Here is a 20,987-nt window from a genome sequence, read left to right as displayed (position 1 = left end):
CTACGTCTGTCATGCTCTAATTTGGATCTTAGGGCTATTTTTAGAGCATAATCTCGTTCTTTCATCAGTTTCCAGATTTCTCCATTTAGCCAAGGAAGAGTGCTCTTTTGGCCAGGTTTGGATTTGATTTTCTTTAGGAAGCCATTTATTGTAGTCTGGATTGTGGATAGAAAAACCTGACTATCAGCTTCCACGTCTGTATAGGACAAGGGATCATTCCAGTTAATTCCCTTAATTGCGTTTTCAAAATAGTTTAATTCACTCTTAGGTATTCTTAGTTGATCCGGCTTTCTAACAGTAGAGAGGTTAAACCTGCTCTTAGACAGCTTTCTGGCTATAAGTGTCAGATTATGATCAGATAGCCCAGTTACCATATTGAATGATTTAGTCACTCTCTCTGGTTTATTACTGAACACCAGATCAATCTGTGTTTGACACCAACAAGTCACCCTGGTTGGCCCTTTAACTAGCTGTGTAAGGTCAAAGGTATTAGTGATCCGTTTGAGGGTTTTCCTACAACACTTGTCTTCATAATTAATGTTAAAATCTCCCATTAAGATGACCTCTTTCCCAAAATCCCGTTCCCTAAGCATGTTATTAAGCTGATCAAAAAACACACTTTTGGTGGAAGGTGGCCTATACATTCCAATCAGGGTAAAAGACATTTGGGGAGACAGTGTAACGTTCAGGCCAATACATTCTAGTTCATTATCACATGACCACTCAATTTGTTTACATCGGATATGTTCTTTAATGTAAATCATCAGACCCCCTCCTCTTCCTTCAATCCTGTCTCTCCTGAAAACATTGTAGCCAGGCACAATCAAAGCAGCCTATGGAGAGTTTTTATGGAGCCATGTCTCTGAGAGGCAGAGGAAGTCAAGGTTGGAGTCTGTGAGTAGATGTTGAATTTGATCACTTTTTGGAATGACAATTCGAATGTTCAAGTGCCCCCCTAGTTGTCCCTTGGGCTTAGCTCGTGGGTCCCAGATGACTCGAGAGTGATTGACACATTGAAAAAAGTTAAATGTTCGGTGTTTTCTGACGGCTGGGTTTAGGCCGTTTTGTTTCGTTTAGATTAGGGGCAGTTCTGTAGCGCAATTAACAATCCCTCCCGCCTGCACTGGATGCAGGGAACAAAATAAAACAGCTTGCGTACCAGAAGCAGAGTCAGGGATCGCATATAGCGACTTGGGTATGTTTGAAGAGTCAAAATCTATCCTGGAGCCGGGTGAGTCGAGAGAAACCATGGGACCATAGCACTCGCCCACTTCCACAGCGGTGACGATCAGTGGGCGAGGCCATCCACTCCGGTGAGTATCGCTGGCTCGGTGATGTCAGGCCCAGGATTGAGTTGCACTTCCCCGGAGAGCAGGAGGGTATTATTACTTGGCCATTATTCAGAACATGAATTAAAAACCATCTCTGAGCGATGTTCTATCTATGCTGGAAGTTATTAGGAATACAACGTTTTGATCATGAAAACCTATATCATACATGTCCAGGGTTGGGTAGGTTACTTTCTAAATGTAATCCGTTAGTTACTAGTTATCTGTCAAAGAAAATTGTAATCAGTAACGTCATTTTGGATTAGTAACAATCTGATTACATTCTGTTACTTTTAGTTTACTTTCCCCTTAAGAGGCATTAGAAGAAGACAACACTGAATGCTACTAATTGATTTATCCTTCAATAGATGTCGTTCAACGTTAAAGTTTACATAGCTGGCCATATATGGATGTAAAATGTTACTTAAGGGATTGGTTGTGTAGGCTTCTTCTAACCCATCGCTTTCTACTACATATAATATGATTAAATTATATCTTTACATTAAAAACCAAAGTCTATCAGAATTCCAGTCGGAAATATGGAAGTATAGATTAGGTAAATTGTTTTAACTGAACTACGGACTTATTAGCCAACCCTAGTCTGTTTATGATTTTGTTGTCAAGGAGGACAGATTTGGCTCATTGATTTGAGTTGAGCTCATGGAATGGCATGCTTTGAGCACTACTGAAAAGTTCCATTTACATGTGAAAAATGAATGCCATATGCTGCATTTGCTATAGGCCTATTGTTGACCTTTTTGTTTGTGACACTTTGATAATATGCAGCTGTTTAAAGGGCAAATACTCAGAAGAAACAAAATTGACACCCTGCCTCTGTTTTGGTAAAAGGCTGAGGGATGGGCCTGGAGAAATGTAACCACTCTCAGATTAATAGACAGAGCTTTGGATGCAAGTGTAACAGATGTAAATCGTACTCTCCTTGCGTTGTGTTTTCTCCAAATAAATCACATCAGCCAGTGGTCCCATTTGAACATAATTTATTTATGATGCTGTTGTTAAATGGGAAACAGCACGTTAGTTGTGCAGGGCTTAACAATATTGATGGCTGTCGATGGCAAAATCTGTAGCATGAAGACAACTGTGTTAGCAGTGGGCTTATGTGACCATTACATCGGTGTATTTATGGCAATCATATGCCAAAGCACATCCCAGAAAGCCCCTCAATCCCTAACAGGTACCATATACCCACACATGTATAAATCAGTAATGTACAGCAAACTTGTACACATTGTAAAATAGAAAACAGTATTCAGAACGTGACCTACCCCTTGCATCACATTTTCATACTGGGAAGACCTGATGTTCGCGATCTCCCCCTATCTGCAACCGGGGCCAATCACAACACACCTTATTGTCATCAGAGTTGAACCAACCAATAAGAAGGCTTGAACATTAAATACACATTTCTTTAGAGGCAAGTGGAAACATAACCAACCCTGTTACATTCTCCCCTGCTGAATTACACTTGCATACTATAAAGAAACAAAATGAGGTGTGCAATATCTTGCAATACATATGTCACCAAACATTCAAGTGCAAAGACTATTCTCTAAAGATAATTAGGTGAATTCAAAGACCACGTAGGAAAACATCTATTTATTTTATTTCACCTTTATTTAACCAGGTAGGCAAGTTGAGAACAAGTTCTCATTTACAATTGCGACCTGGCCAAGATAAAGCAAAGCAGTTTGACACATACAACAACACAGAGTTACACATGGAGTAAAACAAACATACAGTCAATAATACAGTAGAAAAATAAGTCTATATACAATGTGAGCAAATGAGGTGAGATAAGGAAGGTAAAGGCAAAAAAAAAGGCCATGGTGGCAAAGTAAATACAATATAGCAAGTAAAACACTGGTAGATTTGCAGTGGAAGAATGTGCAAAGTAGAGATATAAATAATGGGGTGCAAAGGAGCTAAATAAATAAATAAATAAATAAATAAATAGATGGGCTATGTACAGGTGCAGTAATATGTGAGCTGCTCTGACAGCTGGTGCTTAAAGCTAGTGAGGGAGATAAGTGTTTCCAGTTTCAGAGATTTTTGTAGTTCGTTCCAGTCATTGGCAGCAGAGAACTGGAAGGAGAGGCGGCCAAAGGAGTAATTGGCTTTGGGGGATTTACCTAGAAGGTTCTTGTAGATTACCTGGAGCCAGTGGGTTTGGCGACGAGTATGAAGCGAGGGCCAGCCAACGAGAGCGTACAGGTCGCAGTGGTGGGTAGTATATGGGGCTTTGGTGACAAAACGGATGGCACTGTGATAGACTGCATCCAATTTATTGAGTAGGGTATTGGAGGCTATTTTGTAAATGACATCACATACAGTGCCTTGCGAAAGTATTCGGCCCCCTTGAACTTTGCGACCTTTTGCCACATTTCAGGCTTCAAACATAAAGATATAAAACTGTATTTTTTTGTGAAGAATCAACAACAAGTGGGACACAATCATGAAGTGGAACGACATTTATTGGATATTTCAAACTTTTTTAACAAATCAAAAACTGAAAAATTGGGCTTGCAAATTATTCAGCCCCCTTAAGTTAATACTTTGAAGCGCCTCCTTTTGGTGCGATTACAGCTGTAAGTCGCTTGGGGTATGTCTCTATCAGTTTTGCACATCGAGAGACTGACATTTTTTCCCATTCCTCCTTGCAAAACAGCTTGAGCTCAGTGAGGTTGGATGGAGAGCATTTGTGAACATCAGTTTTCAGTTCTTTCCACAGATTCTCGATTGGATTCAGGTCTGGACTTTGACTTGGCCATTCTAACACCTGGATATGTTTATTTTTGAACCATTCCATTGTAGATTTTGCTTTATGTTTTGGATCATTGTCTTGTTGGAAGACAAATCTCCGTCCCAGTCTCAGGTCTTTTGCAGACTCCATCAGGTTTTCTTCCAGAATGGTCCTGTATTTGGCTCCATCCATCATCCCATCAATTTTAACCATCTTCCCTGTCCCTGCTGAAGAAAAGCAGGCCCAAACCATGATGCTGCCACCACCATGTTTGACAGTGGGGGTGGTGTGTTCAGGGTGATGGGCTGTGTTGCTTTTACGCCAAACATAACGTTTTGCATTGTTGCCAAAAAGTTCAATTTTGGTTTCACCTGACCAGAGTGATTGGTGTGTCTCCCAGGTGGCTTGTGGCAAACTTTAAACGACACTTTTTATGGATATCTTTAAGAAATGGCTTTCTTCTTGCCACTCTTCCATAAAGGCCAGATTTGTGCAATATACGACTGATTGTTGTCCTATGGACAGAGTCTCCCACCTCAGATGTAGATCTCTGCAGTTCATCCAGAGTGATCATGGGCCTCTTGGCTGCATCTCTGATCAGTCTTCTCCTTGTATGAGCTGAAAGTTTAGAGGGACGGCCAGGTCTTGGTAGATTTGCAGTGGTCTGATACTCCTTCCATTTCAATATTATCGCTTGCACAGTGGATGCACTTGGGATGTTTAAAGCTTGGGAAATCTTTTTGTATCCAAATCCGGCTTTAAACTTCTTCACAACAGTATCTCGGACCTGCCTGGTGTGTTCCTTGTTCTTCATGATGCTCTCTGCGCTTTTAACGGACCTCTGAGACTATCACAGTGCAGGTGCATTTATACGGAGACTTGATTACACACAGGTGGATTGTATTTATCATCATTAGTCATTTAGGTCAACATTGGATCATTCAGAGATCCTCACTGAACTTCTGGAGAGAGTTTGCTGCACTGAAAGTAAAGGGGCTGAATAATTTTGCACGCCCAATTTTTCAGTTTTTGATTTGTTAAAAAAGTTTGAAATATCCAATAAATGTCGTTCCACTTCATGATTGTGTCCCACTTGTTGTTGATTCTTCACAAAAAAATACAGTTTTATATCTTTATGTTTGAAGCCTGAAATGTGGCAAAAGGTTGCAAAGTTCAAGGGGGCCGAATACTTTCGCAAGGCACTGTATGTCAAGGATCAGTAGGATGGTCAGTTTTACGAGGGTATGTTTGGCACATGAGTGAAGGATACTTTGTTTGCGAAATAGGAAGCCAATTCTGGATTTAACTCTGAGTCTGGAAGGAGAGTTTACAGTCTAACCAGACACCTAGGTATTTGTAGTTGTCCACATATTCTAAGTCAGAACCATCTAGAGTAGTGATGCTGGATGGGTGGGCAGGTAGCGATCGGTTGAAGAGCATGCATTTAGATTTACTTGTATTTAAGAGCAGTTGGAGGCCACGGAAGGAGAGTTGTATGGAATTGAAGCTCATCTGGAGGGTTGCTAACACAGTGTCCAAAGAAGGGCCAGAAGTATACAGAAGGGTGTCGTCTGCGTAGAGGTGGATCAAAGACTCACCAGCAGCAAGAGCGACATCATTGATGTATACAGAGAAGAGAGTCGGCCCAAGAATTGAACCCTGTGGCACCCCCATCGAGACTGCCAGAGGCCCGGACAACAGGCCCTCCGATTTGACACACTGAACTCTTTCAGAGAAGTAGTTGGTGAACCAGGCGAGGCAATCATTTGAGAAACCAAGGCTATTGAGTCTGCCGATGAGGATGTGATGATTGACAGAATCTAAAGCCTTGGCCAGGTCAATGAATACGGCTGCACAGTATTGTTTCTTATTGATGCTGGTTAAGATATCATTTAGGACTTTGAGCATGGCTGAGGTGCACCCATAACCAGCTCTGAAACCAGTTTGCAATGGTGGAGAAGGTGCGGTGGGATTGGAAATGGTCGGTAATCTGTTTGTTGACTTGTCTTTCGAAGACCTTAGAAAGGCAGGGTAGGATAGATAGGTCTGTAGCAGTTTGGGTCAAGAGTATCCCCCCATTTGAAGAGGGGGATGACCGCAGCTGCTTTCCAATCTTTGCGAATCTCAGACGACACGAAAGAGAGGTTGAACAAGCTAGTAATAGGTGTTGCAACAATTTCTGCAGATCATTTTAGAAAGAAAGGGTCCAGATTGTCTAGCCCGGATGATTTGTAGGGGTCCAGATTTTGCATCTCTTTCAGAACATCAGCTGACTGGATTTGGGAGGAGAAATGGGGAAGGCTTGGGTGAGTTACTGTGGGGGGTGCAGTGCTGTTGACCGGGGTAGGGGTAGCCAGGTGGAGAGCATGGCCAGCCGTAGAAAAATGCTTATTGAAATTCTCAGTTATAGTAGCTTTATCGGTGGTGACAGAGTTTCCTATCCTCAGTGCAGTGGGCAGCTGGGAGGAGGGGTTCTTATTCTCCATGGACTTTACAGTGTCCCAGAACTTTTTTGAGTTTGTGTTGCAGGAAGCAAATTTCTGCTTTGGCTTTTTTAGCCTTGGCTTTACTAACTGCCTGTGTATATTGGTTTCTAACTTCCCTGAAAAGTTGCATATCACGGGGGCTGTTCGATGCTAATGCAGAACACCACAGGATATTTTTGTGTTGGTTAAGGGCAGTCAGGTCAGGAGAGAACCAAGGGCTATATCTGTTCCTGGTTCTACATTTCTTGAATGGGGCATGCTTATTTAAGATGGTGAGGAAGGCATTTAAAAAATAAATAACCAGGCATCCTAGACTGACGGGAGGAGGTCAATATCCTTCCAGGATACCCGGGCCAGGTCGATTAGAAAGGCCTGCTCGCTGAAGTGTTTCAGGGAGCGTTTGACAGTGATGAGTGGAGGTCGTTTGACCGCAGACCCATTGTGGATGCAGGCAATGAGGCAGTGATCGCTGAGATCTTAGTTGAAAACAGCAGAGGTGTATTTAGAGGGCAAGTTGGTTAGGATGATATCTATGAGGGTGCCCGTGTTTACAGCTTTGGGGTGGTATCTGGTAGGTTCATTGATAATTTGTGTGAGATTGAGGGCATCAAGCGTTGATTGTAGGATGGCTGGGGTGTTAAACATGTTCCAGTTTAGGTCACCTAGCAGCAAGAGCTCTGAAGATAGATGGGGGGCAATCAGTTCACATATGGTGTCCAGAGCACAGCTGGGGTCAGAGGGTTGTCTATAGCAGGAGGAAACTGTGAGAAACTTGTTTTTAGAGAGGTGGATTTTTAAAAGTAGAAGTTCAAATTGTTTGGGTACAGACCTGGATAGTAGGACAGAACTCTGCAGTAGATTGCAACACCGCCCCCTTTGGCCGTTCTATCTTGTCTGAAAATGTTGTAGTTAGGATGGAGATTTCAGAGTTTTTGGTGGTCTTCCTAAGCAAGGATTCAAACACGGCAGACTATCCGGGTTGGCAGAGTGTGCTAAAGCATTGAATAAAACAAACTTAGGGAGGTGGCTTCTAATGTTAACATGCATGAAACCAAGGCTATTACGGTTACAGAAGTCATCAAAAGAGAGAGAGAAAACATCCCTGTTACACGTTCAGTACACTCAGTGACAATAAGAACCTCAGACAGAAAAACCTTAGCCTACTTGACCTCTCTCTGACTCATTACCTCCTTGAAAGTAAAACAAATTAAATAAAAATGGACAAGAGACTTGGATTATAATCCTACACCCACACAGGTATTCTAATGAATTCTGTATGAAAAACCCTCTGTGTCTGCATAGTCTCTGAGTCTCACTGGGCGTTTCCTAACCCGACCAGCAACTGACCTGGCAGAGTTATCACTACTTTTAACCTGTTCAACTACAACCACCATTGGTGGGTCACTGTCCACAGTCGGTGGGTAGTCAAGGTCAAGGGTTCTGCGACTGTTGCTGGAACTTGTGCCACCAGCGGCATCTTCAGAATGCCTTTCTTCCTCAGAGGGTTCGGACATTTCTTCTCCAAAGGTTAGCTCTGACATGCTTGTGCCACCAGTGAGTTCTGAGGGTCCCTCGCCAGTGGCCCAACTTCCAGCACGTGGGGTCTCTTTTTCAGAGGGCTCCGAGGTCTGTTCTGATACCCACACACTAGTCCTCTCACCGATGTCCATTTCTGGTATATCGTTCATGGATGAGTCCTCCCGTATTAGGTGTCTCCAAGGCTGTGTCAGGGAGAGGCAAGAAGTTTACAGGCATTATCAGATTACGGTGGACCGTTTTCTCCTGGCCAGTCGACATGTTCTGTATCTTGAAGATGTGGATGTCACTATTCTTCTCCGTAACAATTTAGAGGATGTTCTCCCAACGATCCGCCAGCTTCCTCTTTCCACGTTCACCCTTATTCGCCAGCAGCACCGAATCACCGACCTCCACTGGAGCTCCTCTGATCTTCCTGTTGTAGAGGCCCGCATGCCTCTTCAGCTGTTTGGTTGCTGACACCTGTACCGTCTCCATGGCCTCCCTCAAGTCTCTCGTCAGGGACTTGATGTACTCGTCATAGTCTACAACCCCTGAGTCTTGCAGCACAGTACCAAACATCATGTCGACAGGCAGACGTGGGGTTCTCCCAAACATCAACTGGAAAGGGGTGTGGCCCGTGGTTTCATGGACTGTACAGTTGTAGGCAAAGATCAATGACTTCCGCTTCTGGGGCCACCTGTGCTTCGCTCTTGTAGGTAAAGCCCTGGTCATGTTTCTCAGCGTTCTATTGAACCTTTCGACTCCCCCGTTCCCCATCGGATGGTAGGGAGTTGTGTGCGACTTTTGGACTCCTGAAGCACTCAACAACTCAGAAATCAATTGACTTTCAAAGTCAATTGGCCCCTTGGTCAGAGTGGATACGACGAGGAAAACCATAGACACATAAGATGTTGTTCCACAGCTGAAGGCTCAGTCGTGATGATTTTCTCCAATGGAGCTCTGGCCTTTGGCTCGGGGGTCTTACTGAACACACACCTTTTGCAGGTCTTGACATACTCTCTCACATCCGACTCCAGACCATGCCAGAAGAACCTCTGTCTCGTCAAGTACAACGTCCACTGTTGCCCCTGATGACCGGCTTCATCTTGGACACCCTTCAAAACTGTCGCCCTCATTGAGGTGGGTACTACATACTGGTACGTCTTCTTTGACAGCAAACATTTGGTAACGCGATATAGTACACCCATTTTCAGAGTGAGCTTCTCCCAGGTCTTCAGAATCCACAGAGCCTCGAGTGGTTCATGGCCACATTCCCTCCTAGAAGGTCTACGGCCCCTGACAACTCTGGCGAGTGCATCAACAATGTCCGCCAGGAAATCCACAGACACATCCTCCTTCCTAAGACTAGGTGAAACTGGCTCGAATGCACTGAGTTGAGGTAGCTCTAAATCATGTGGAAAGCGCAACACTTGCCTGTGTAATTGGCCTGGCCAGAGGTGTGGAAGTAACTGGAGAAATAGCTGCCCCCCCTACCCACTGGCAGTGAAGGGTTAAACATGAGAACTCCCCTACCTCTGTCAAAACGTTCCATTTAAAAAATATATATATATATACATGTTATTTATTTAAATATTAAGTCAAAAAAAGTATCACAATGAATATGAACACTTCTATAAAATCAGCTTCAACATAATGCATTGAAAATAAGTTCAGTAGTAGTCTAATAAGACCAAGAATCAACATTGAAAAGTAACAAGAAACGCCTTCATAAATAGTTGTCGCCACCGTGTGGTAGAAAATGGCATCGCCCTCACGACTGACCATCCATGATATAAAAATGGTTTTAACCATGTTATGAGGCTATATGTTTGTTTACATTTACAACGTTCATAAACATTGGAATAAAACAAGCTAATATGTTGGGTTCTAAGCTCATGAGGCCTTTATAAATTATATTCTTCAAAAATCAATGGATATATAATTCTAATTTATAAATCCCAAAATGGATGTAGCCACTACAGATTGCCCCTTTAAGTCTATCAACGGTGTACAAGTTCAAGCATGTGTCCATTAGGACAATGGATATTTTAAATTATCAGCATGAATTACATTGAGCAATAAAAGCCCCTTTTATTCCATAGGCTTGGATGAGCACTATGCAGTTGTTGCAAGAGCACATGTTTAATTGGCTGTCCACTGGTTTTAAAAGCAATGATTGATAGGCAGCTTAAATGTATTGAAATCAACCATTATTGGGTTAAAATATTTAGATTATTGAACCGTCATCCACAACCCCTAAGGCGAAAATCACTAAATGAGAGCAGCAGTGTGATTCACATCAATGTGTTATGTAGCTATCAATAATAAGTGATCTACGGCGATACGGATACTACACCACTGCTGTCATCCTTGCCTCCAAGCGTTTATTCAAATTGGTTGCCGACAGCAGTCGCACAATTGGAAGACAGGCTTTTCTAGGCTACAGTCCAAGCTATTCCTTCTTTTCCCACGATCCATCAAACACATTTGGTGTGTCAAGAAACCGAGAAATGTGTAATTTAACAGAGGGTCTCTATTTGTCTGCCTCTTTAGTCCAGCGTGTCGTTGCGAATGTCACACTGCGAGCCCCTGGTGAGATTTCAAGACTCCTACATTGATAGTTGGTTTAGGCGATTTTACAGCTAGCTAGCTACTTCACATGCTAATATTAACTTTGGTATTATTGTATGTAGCTACGTTTACTAGTTTGCTACCTAGCTCGCCAGCCAGCTCATAGAGCGTTGCATGTTTTGTAGTTGACTTGAGCTGCAACAGATTTCCACATGTTGCTACCAACCTTGTAATGACAAAATAAATACTTGTTCACAAAAAAAAACATTCCAACAGTGTTGTTTAACATTGTAAATAAAAGGAATTGTGTTCTTGGGTGGATTTTTCCTTTAAAGCTGTATGGCAACGTAACAATTGCTCTGTAAATGCTATAAACTTGATTCTTAGTCTGGAGGACAAATAGAATTGTGGAATAACAATTGTCATTAACTATAACACATTGACAAGAACTGTATAGAGACACTTTTAATTGTTGAACTGCAGAATATGAAGGTACATTGCCTTTAATTCCAGTAAATAGATAATGTATTACTTCAGATGTGCATTTTCTGATGGAGAACCAAAGAACCGCAGTAGTCTGCTGCTCGCTTGTGGACAACCCACAATTTCACTTTTAAAAAACTCCACCATACTCAAGAAATGGTGTTTATTCATAAGATACTATTTTAAAATTACATGAATTGAATGACTCTTTAATAAAACACTCCTTTGGCTCCCAAAGGTGTGTGTGGGCGAGTTTGTTTTGCATAGCCCTGTGCACACGGGTGGTTGAAGATTTCACTATAGAACCAATGGTCTAATATGTAAACCCCAGTGCACCAGGCAATGCAAAACAAACTCACCCTGTGTGTGCACGCGCACGTATGACTCTGGTGGTCCACCCAGGTTGGGTCTCTAAGCCGTCAGCCCAAGGGGGGCCAGTAGGGTAGGGCTACGTTCCAAATACCTACACTAACATCACTTAGAACGGAGCAATGTAGCATGGAATGCTAGTGTGGGTATTGGAGCAGCTATACAGGTGTCAGGGCTTGAGGAGGATGGGCATGGAGGTCTCTCTGATGGCGGGAGGGTTTGGTCCTTTAGTCGTCCAGGAAGAAGTAGTTCCCACTCTTCTTCTGTTCACAATCCTAGATAAACAACAGATTAGAGAGCAAATGAAATAAAATGGAGTGATGCTGAATGAAATTACTGAAAGTCAATACGTTTACTAAAGGCACAAAAGGGATGTAAATAAAAATGTAGGTTTTAAACACAGTATTTCCCTGTACCTTTATGGAATTCATCTTGTTGATCCTTGGTCGGAAGTTGTTGGGGTCTCTCCTGAACGTTATCTCCAGCTGTGATAGGAACTTGTTCATCCCTGCGAGTAAGGTCTGTGGCCTGAGAGGTCAAAAGATGACGGGCCCGTGTTAGTTGTTTAAGAGCTAAACATGGGTTCCTAACAACCCATATCTTAGCATGATTTCAGTCTGTCTTGTCATGAAAATACCACTTCGTCAGACTGGAACATCAATTTCAGTCAGGATTTGACAGTTTGCTTAAAAATCACCCAATAAGCAGTTTGAAGGAGCTAAGAGTTCCATCAAGTTAGAGGAAGAAAACAATAGCCACCACAGATAAGACCATCAGATATTAATATCCACCACAGATAAGAACATCAGATATTAATAGCCACCACAGATAAGAACAGCAGACATCATGCTGCTGGGTAAATCAGTGGATGAGACTCATGCCAAATGGATGGGGAGGGTTAACATACGTGTTGGCAGCGGTGCTTCGCGAGGGAATACCGTCAAACACAATGACGCGGTCAGCCAGGTAGGTGGCCATGATGAAGTCATGCTCCACCACAAACGCAGTCTTCTTGGCGTGGAGGATGAATCTACAAACAATGAATGTTTCAAAATCAATGGCGTCCATTAAGGTTTGAGAGGTTGTAGGGTTTCTGTATTTCCTGTCAAACAACATATTCAGGGTTTGTGAATGGTACTGCTGTGAGCAATGTACAGCACGAGGTGGATCGCTTTGCTGGAGGTAGAAGTTCACCCCACCCTAACCACAGATCTAGGATCAGAGTGTGTGTGGTTACCTTTTGATGACCTTGGCACACACGAGACGCTGCTCAGAGTCCAGGTAGGCGGAGGGCTCGTCTATCAGGTAGACATCAGCTGGTTTCCCCAGACACAGGGCCATGGCCACCCTCTGCAACTCTCCTCCAGACAGGTTCTGGACCTACAGATACAAGCAGGGGGGTGCTCATTAGACACCAAACGGAGGAAAACAGACTGAAACAGGGAGTACCTGGACATGTCCAATAAGAAATGCTTGCTTTCATTCTCTGGTCCAGTCTGTATGGTCCATTGGGGCACCGTGTAGCAAAGTGATTTGCATCAGACATGTTTTATTCTGTTCTTAAATGGACAAGTTCAGATAGTAGTAACGCCCCATTTCGCACCGTTGCAAAAACATTAAATGAGAACTGAACACAACCCAGAAAGCACAACTTACGTCCTGGTCGATGATGCTCTCAATCTGCATAGGCTTCATGACGTCAGTCACAAACTGGGGGTGAGTGTAGGCGTCTCGGATCTTCTCATGGAGCAGAGCCCGCACACTACCCTACAGACAGAGGACATGAGGAAGTTAGTCAGGGGCTGAGGGGCACACTACCCTACAGACAGAGGACATGAGGAAGTTAGTCAGGGGCTGAGGGGCACACTACCCTACAGAGACAGAGGACACGAGGAAGTTAGTCAGGGGCTGAGAGGCACCACTATCCTACAGAGACAGAGGACATGAGGAAGTTAGTCAGGGGCTGAGAGGCACCACTACCCTACAGACAGAGGACATGAGGATGTCCTCATGAGATGAGGGGCAGGTGCCTGTTAGAGGTGTGTAGTTGTCAAGGCAGTGACTGGTTGGTACCTACTTTGAATTTGGGGCTGATCTTTTGGGGTTTGTAGCTGACGTTCAGGATAGGCACTTCCCCTTTGGAAGTAATAGAAAATGTTTAGAAAAAAATGGACCGAGAGTGTACAAAACAATACCTAATATTGTGTTGCACCACCCCCTTTAGCCTTCAAAACAGTCCCACTTAAATATTTTGTCTTGCCCATTCACCCTCTGAACGGCACACATACACAATCCATGTCTCAATTGTCTCAAGGCTTAAAAATCCTTAATTAACCCGTCTCCTCCCCTTCATTTACACTGATTGAAGTGGATTTAACAAGTGACATCAATAAGGGATCATAGCTTTCACCTGGTCAGTCTATGTCATGGAAAGAGCAGGTGTTCCTAATGTTTTGTATATTAGAGTACATGGTTCCAGCAATTAGACGATGTGAAGAGGAACTAAAATTTGTCAAATGTTATTTACCCCCTTCATCTGGTTTCAGACGGCCAGCCAGCATTCTGATGAACGTGGTTTTGCCCGTCCCTGAAAGAGAGGATTTAGAAATAACACATTATATGGAACTTGGTTGAGAAAGACACACACACACTCCTCCCCTGCCTCCTCACCATTCTCTCCCAGCATGACCATGATCTCAGAGTCAGTGAACTCTCCTTCCAGGATCTCCAGGGCAAAGTCCCCCATGTTCTTCTTCATGTGGGGGTACTGGTAGTGGCACATCCTCTTGATCTCCTCCTCGTTGGCCGTCTCCGCCACCTAGTGTTGTATTACTACATTATTATGAACTGGACGGTTCGAGCCCTGAATGCTGATTGGCTGAAAGACCACATTCCACAAGTAAGACAACAAATATATACTTTTTACTACTCTAACTACGTTGGTAACCAGTTTATAATACCAAATAAGGCACCTCTGGGGTTTGTGGCACTGCGTTGCGTCGTGCATAAGAACAGCCCTTTGCCGTGGTATATTGGCCATATGCCACATATCATCAGGCTTAATTGTATCACATTACCTTGAACACAAGCGATATCTCCCTGAAGCGCAGATTCTCCGTGGGCACATAGCCGTCCAGGAAGATGTTGATGCCTGGAGAAAGGAGCGGAGGAGGCCTGGGGTTAGAGGTGAAGTAGTCAAGTGAACAGGACAGATGTGCATTGGGAAGATATCCATTGGTTGTGGTGATATGCTCCACTGACAGATTGTGAAAAGCTGTGTTACCATTTGGAGGGTAAGTGACAGAGGGGTGGTCTATGGGGTGCTGCGCTAGGCTACGGCCTTAAGGCTTTGAAATGTCTGTACCAGTTGGCTCTGCAGCAGACCCATTAGAGTTAGTCCCTAGTGGGGTCAGAGTGGGGGTTTACTGTAGCAGAGATCAAGTTGAGACAGATCTTCATTTGTCTTCACAGACTAGACTGTAGCCTGCCATGTACTGAGGATATACTTTATCCATTGATATGAATGCAAATAATAATAATAATAATAATAAAGTACACATACCAATAGCCAGGGTGTCATTGTGAATGAAGTAAGAAGGTGGTAGAGGTAGTCTCGCCTTCCCTGACTCCAAAGGCCATAGTGACCGCTCCATAAGCACTGGACACTCCGTACAGACAGCGTGGTGTTTATGGTGTAGTATGAAGTGTTTAGGGTCCTACCTTCTCTAACTCCAAAGGGCATAGTGACCACTCCATAGGCGCTGGGCACTCCGTACAGACAGCAGATAAAGTCAGACAGGTAGTCCAGCACACTCAGGTCGTGTTCCACCACTATGATGTATCTGGGAGAGCGGACAAAATAAGAGTCAAGAGTCTACAAGACAAGAAAAAGCTGATGGAAGAACAGTGGATAATGTTCAAGTAGGCATAAAACCAAAAGTAAACCAAGTGAAATAGGGCGGAACAACCAGGTTGGTGTTTACTAGGAATATAGCAGTACTGCCTGAATTTGTCCAATGAGAAACTATGTTTTTTCTTTTTCCGTTGTAAAACGCTTTGCTACTGTATGCCCTTTTGAACAGGACCCAGGTCTCTAGTGAGAGCATCATGTAATGTAACAGACCTGTCTGGGGAGATGAGGGAGCGGATGGTGACGGCAGCTCTTAGACGTTGCTTAACATCCAGGTAACTGGACGGCTCGTCAAACATGAAGCTGGAAGGAACCACATAAAGAGAGCCGTGTTAAGAACCACAACATATTCAGTCTTGGATGGCTTCCGCTGAAGCTGGTGCTGTTGACTTACATGTCTGCTCTCTGGATGCAGACCACAGCGATGGCAAAGCGCTGCAGCTCTCCTCCTGATAGGTCCTCCACATTCCTCTCCCTGAGATGAGTCAGATCTGGGACAGGAGACATTAAATAAACAGCTGGCCAAATTGTATATTTTACTGACAACTTGACTGTAGAAGTGGGTCAAGTAGAGGTCGACCGATTAATCGGAATGGGTGATTAATTAGGGCTGATTTCAAGTTTTCATAACAATCGGTAATCGGCATTTTTGGACACCGATTATGGCCAATTACATTGCACTCCACGAGGAGACTGCGTGGCAGGCCGACTACCTGTTACGCGAGTGCAGCAAGGAGCCACGGTAAGTTGCTAGCTAGCATTAAAGTTATCTTATTAAAAAGAACAATCAATCTTAATATAGTCACTAGTTAACTACACATGGTTGATGACATTACTAGTGTATCTAGTTTGTCCTGCGTTGCATATAATCGATATGGTGCCTGTTGATTCAATGATAAATTACAGCCTATTTCCCCAATGGGTGATTTAACAAGCGCATTCGCGAAAAAAGCACTGTCGTTGCACCAATGTGTACCTAAACATAATCGCCTTTCTTAAAATCAGTGTATTTTTTTAAACCTGCATATTTAGTTAACATTTCCTGCTAACATGAATTTATTTTTAACTAGGGAAATTGTGTCACTTCTCTTGCGTTCTGTGCAAGCAGAGTCAGGGTATATGCAGCAGTTTGGGCTGCCTGGCTCGTTGCGAACTGTGTGAAGACCATTTCTTCCTAACAAATACCGTAATTAATTTGCCAGAATTGTACATGAATATGACATAACATTGAAGGTTGTGTAATGTAACAGCAATATTTAGACTTAGGGATGCCACCCGTTAGATAAAATGCTTAACGGTTCCGTATTTCACTGAAAGAATAAACATTTTGTTTTTGAAATTATAGTTTACGGATTTGACCACATTAATGACCTAAAGCTCGTATTTCTGTGTGTTATTACATTATAATTAAGTCAATGATTTGATAGAGCAGTCTGACTGAGCGGTGGTAGGCAGCAGAAGGCTCGTAAGCATTCATTCAAACAGCACATTCCTGCATTTGCCAGCAGCTCTTCGCTGTGTTTCAAGCATTGCGCTTTTTATGACTTCAAGCCTATCAACTCCAGAGATTAGGCTGGCAATACTAAACATCCAATAGTCAAAGGTATATGAAATACAAATGGTATAGAGCGAAAGAGTCCTATAAGTACTTCTTACCTGGGAATACTGAAGACTTGTGTTAAAAGGAACTTAAACGTTAGCTTTTTTACATGGCACATATTGCACTTTTACTTCTCCAACACATTTTTGCATTATTTAAACCAAATTGAACAGGGTTCATTATTTATTTGAGACTAAATTGATTTTATTGATGTATTATATTATGTTAAAATAGTGTTCATTCAGTAATGCTGTAATGTAATAATAAAATAATAAAAATGTAATAATAAAAATATATATATATAATTTTAAAAAACGGACGAGTAATCGGGATCGGCTTTTTTTGGTCCTCCAATAATCGGTATTGGCGTTGAAAAATCATAATCGGTCGACCTCTCAAAAGGATTTAAAAAAAAAAACATAAATGGAAAGAGTTGGGATTACATATACACTAATTATAGACAAGAAGAGAAAAGACAAGGTGAGAAACCAATCTAAACTTACCAAGCTGCTCACAGACGATGGTCTCAGTCTTGGAGTCGTCTTTCCTGCTCAGAATAGAGCCCACAGTCCCCTAGTGGCAGAACACAGCACTACTGTTAGCCCGTCAGACAACAATTCTGTACAGATCTGTGTATCTGGAACGCACCAATTCTATCCCCGCATTCATTTCTACAGGTCTGAACCCACACCCACAGGCTTGACTGACCTTGACAGTCTTGGGGATCTGGTCAACGTACTGGGGCTTGACGATGGCTTTCAGGTCATCCTCCAGGATCTTGGTAAAGTAGTTCTGGAGCTCAGAGCCACGGAAGTAGGTCAGGATCTCCTGCCAGTCTGGTGGAGCCTGGTGGAGGAACGGGAGAGAATTGAGCTTTTGAAACTAGGGGTAAGAGCGATGGTAACACAGCACAGTCTTTTAGTAACTAGTTGCATTTCAGTCATTTAGCTGACATTGTAAGGTCATTCTGCTGACGTAATTATGCAGAGGGACTTAAGTGACCCTTTAAACATTGTAAAGCTAGATAATAATGTATTAGACATCTGGCTACATTCTCTACAAGGCTGTGTCATAAAACTAATAGTTACACACTTACATCGAACTTCCCCAAGTTAGGCTTCTGTTTTCCAGCCAGAATTTTCAGCGCCGTAGATTTCCCGATTCCGTTGGTGCCCACAAGTCCCAGAACCTCTCCAGGTCTGGGAATGGGTAATCTGGAATGGAATATGGCACAAGTACAGTCCATGGATTCAAGAGAAACAAACACTCATTGAGATTAGGCCTACAGGTCTATGAGACAAACACAGCTCTCTTTACCTTGAAAAGTAACCCACCTATGCAACTTGAAGGAGTTGGCACAGTATCTGTGAGTTGTCTCTTTCTCGAGGTTGCTTGGCAAGTTGACAATAGACAAGGCCCCAAATGGACATTTCTGGAATAAAAAAAATAAGTCAGTGCTAAGTAATCAGGACTGAAGGAAAATGCATAAAGAAAAAACTACTCGTCCACATCTCCTATCAATAGCGTGTCAGTCATTTTGTTACGATTTTACCTTGACACAGATGCCACAACCGATACAGAGCGATTCGGAAATCCACACAATTTTGCTCTGAGCTGTGACTTCTATGCACAGTTTGCCTGCAAGACAAAACGATTACAAAGACGAATGACAATTGAGTCTTGAAAAACGTCAACATGGACCATTTCAACTGTACATAACTTGAGGTATTATCATTTAGGCTACTGCCTCAAGACCGGAGGAATTAGTTATAGTGTATGTGTCAGTGATATTATAATAGGCCTAGATTCTCAAGTACAAGGTTCAGCACAGTAGGAAAGGATGCAACACAAGTCTTACCCATCCGAACCACAGGGCAGCTCTTCTTGCACTCTTGCCTGCATTTCTTTGGCTTGCATTTGTCATGATTCACAATGGCGATTCTGGTGTTTTTCTCCGACATTCTGCCTGCCTCTTGTCAATTATTGGCGGCGCAGAATCCCTCCCCAGAGTACTGCGATACAGAGATATGAGAGTTTAGATCAGACAAGGGTTAGGCCTGTAGCGTCTGCAGAGACAGTGAGTCAGATTAATAACAGTTTGGATGAATGAATACAGAAATGGCCTGTAAATTACTATTTGTATTTATTATGGATTTCCATTAGCTGCTGCCAAGGCAGTAACTACTCATCCTGGGGTCAAGCAAAATTAAGGCAGTTATACAATTTTAAAAACATTACAATACATTCACAACAGATTTCACAACACATTAAGTGTGTGCCCCAAATCTGGGTGAGGCAAGAAAGAAGAATGTATCTAGTTATTTCTCTCTCGTATCCATCTCCCACTTCGAGACAAGAAAGCAAGATGGATAACGTTATAACTTAGTAGGTACAACTAGATAACGAGTAACACTGAAATATGAAACAATGATAGCGATTAGCAAAGAGACAGAGACTAGCTGAGCAGTGCGTATGCCACTGACGGTTTAGCTAGCTACATTAGCAAGTTTGTCAACTAACACTTAGTTTACCCTAGCTAGCTACGTTACCCTAACGGTCACTTCATCCAAATCAGCTGGCAGGCGACACTGTTGGCTATACAAACTAGCTAGCCAGCGTACTAGTATCAGTGACCTATAATTAAACACGTGGTAATTTAAGTGTCAGTTATAAACTATCAAATGAACGAACAGCTGTCATGTGAAAACAGATGCGGCTATGATACACTAGCTAGCAAGCTAACGTTAGCTAGCTAATTGGCTAACGAACAGTGCTGACGTTTAAGCTAGGTCTGTTAGCTAGCCAGCTGGACAAGCAGCCCATTAAAATGTTATTTGACAAGTTTGTCATTAATATAATTTATATATCAATCCAACTCACCCAGAAACACCAGAAGAGTGTTCTCGGCCTCCAGGTATGATATTTTTGGTTTTAAAGTGTCGTTTTACTACGGTGTTTTATTAAACAACGTGTTCTCAACAGGGACAGAACGCCGGGAGAAAAATGGCGCTCCCATGCGTAAAGTTTAGCGACGTCCAGCCATGCGTCGCTGTGACGTAGGTATCTACGAGAATAAAAAGTGGGAATAGGTTATTTGAGTTGATGGCAACGCAGAACTATTAGACATTCATAAAAAGAAATTGAAGTGTATGATCAGAAATGTTTAATTGAATTTGTGAGGCCTTCAAGGTAAACTCAAGCTGATGTATAATTTTACCTCTGTAAAATACAATGGCTTAATTTAATAAATAAAAGTGTGCCAATGGGTTCACCATGCCATCAAATTAATAAAAGGGAAATATGTTACTTATCGAAAACAAGTTATTTTAACTACATAGGCCCATTGATGCTAAGATGTTTAGAAATATGAATCATCATTTAAGGCATCTCTGGCTGCAGTGCAACTGGTGTCTTCAATGTCGTGGCACATACTGTATCAGAATGCAGAATGAGACAAAGTGAGTATCCTTAAACCACCATAGGCCTACTCAAATCAGACCAAATTTAATTTAATTGGTCACATACATATATTTAGCAGATGTTATTGCGAGTCTAGTGAAACGTTTGTGTTCTTAGCTCCAACAGTGCAGAATATCTAAAAAATACACAACACTACACACATCTAAAACTAAATGAATGGAATTAAGAAATATTGAAATATTAGGATGAGCAATGTCAGAATCCTGAGTATATGACCAAAAGTATGTGGACACCTGCTAGTCAAACATCTCATTCCAAAATCATGGAATGAGATGGTCCCCTCTTTGCTGCTATAACAGCCTTCACTCTTCTGGGAAGGAAAGTGGATACCAAGTCAGTTGTACAACTGAATTCTTTCAACTGAAATGTGTCTTCCGCATTTAACCAGACCTCTCTGAATCAGAGAGGTGCGGGGGGCTGCCTTAATAGACATCCATGTCTTCAGCACCCGGGGAACAGGGGCAGAACAACATATTTTTTA

At 42.6% G+C, this 20,987-nt stretch overlaps 1 protein-coding gene across 1 annotated transcript; it reads right to left on the bottom strand.

Moving 5' to 3' along the window:
• Positions 1-11,114: 11,114 nt before the first annotated feature.
• LOC139374706 (ATP-binding cassette sub-family E member 1-like) lies at positions 11,115-20,079 on the bottom strand. Its single transcript, XM_071115804.1, has 19 exons — positions 19,907-20,079; positions 18,885-19,038; positions 18,579-18,664; positions 18,361-18,458; positions 18,123-18,240; positions 17,735-17,872; positions 17,530-17,599; positions 15,821-15,917; positions 15,640-15,729; positions 15,237-15,358; positions 14,594-14,667; positions 14,187-14,334; positions 14,044-14,103; positions 13,594-13,652; positions 13,173-13,283; positions 12,754-12,896; positions 12,424-12,546; positions 11,933-12,044; positions 11,115-11,791 (listed from the first exon to the last, which is right to left on the bottom strand). Exons 2-19 carry the CDS (start codon positions 18,985-18,987, stop codon positions 11,744-11,746), a joined length of 1,800 nt encoding a protein of 599 aa, XP_070971905.1. The 5' UTR covers positions 18,988-19,038; positions 19,907-20,079; the 3' UTR covers positions 11,115-11,743.
• Between the last annotated feature and the right edge of the window lie 908 nt (positions 20,080-20,987).

This window comes from Oncorhynchus clarkii, chromosome 19 (genome assembly GCF_045791955.1).
Source record: "Oncorhynchus clarkii lewisi isolate Uvic-CL-2024 chromosome 19, UVic_Ocla_1.0, whole genome shotgun sequence".
In the NCBI taxonomy this organism is placed as follows: Eukaryota; Metazoa; Chordata; class Actinopteri; order Salmoniformes; family Salmonidae; genus Oncorhynchus; species Oncorhynchus clarkii.
Note: the sequence above shows the minus strand (reverse complement) of the source record. Positions and strands in the feature narration are given on the sequence as shown.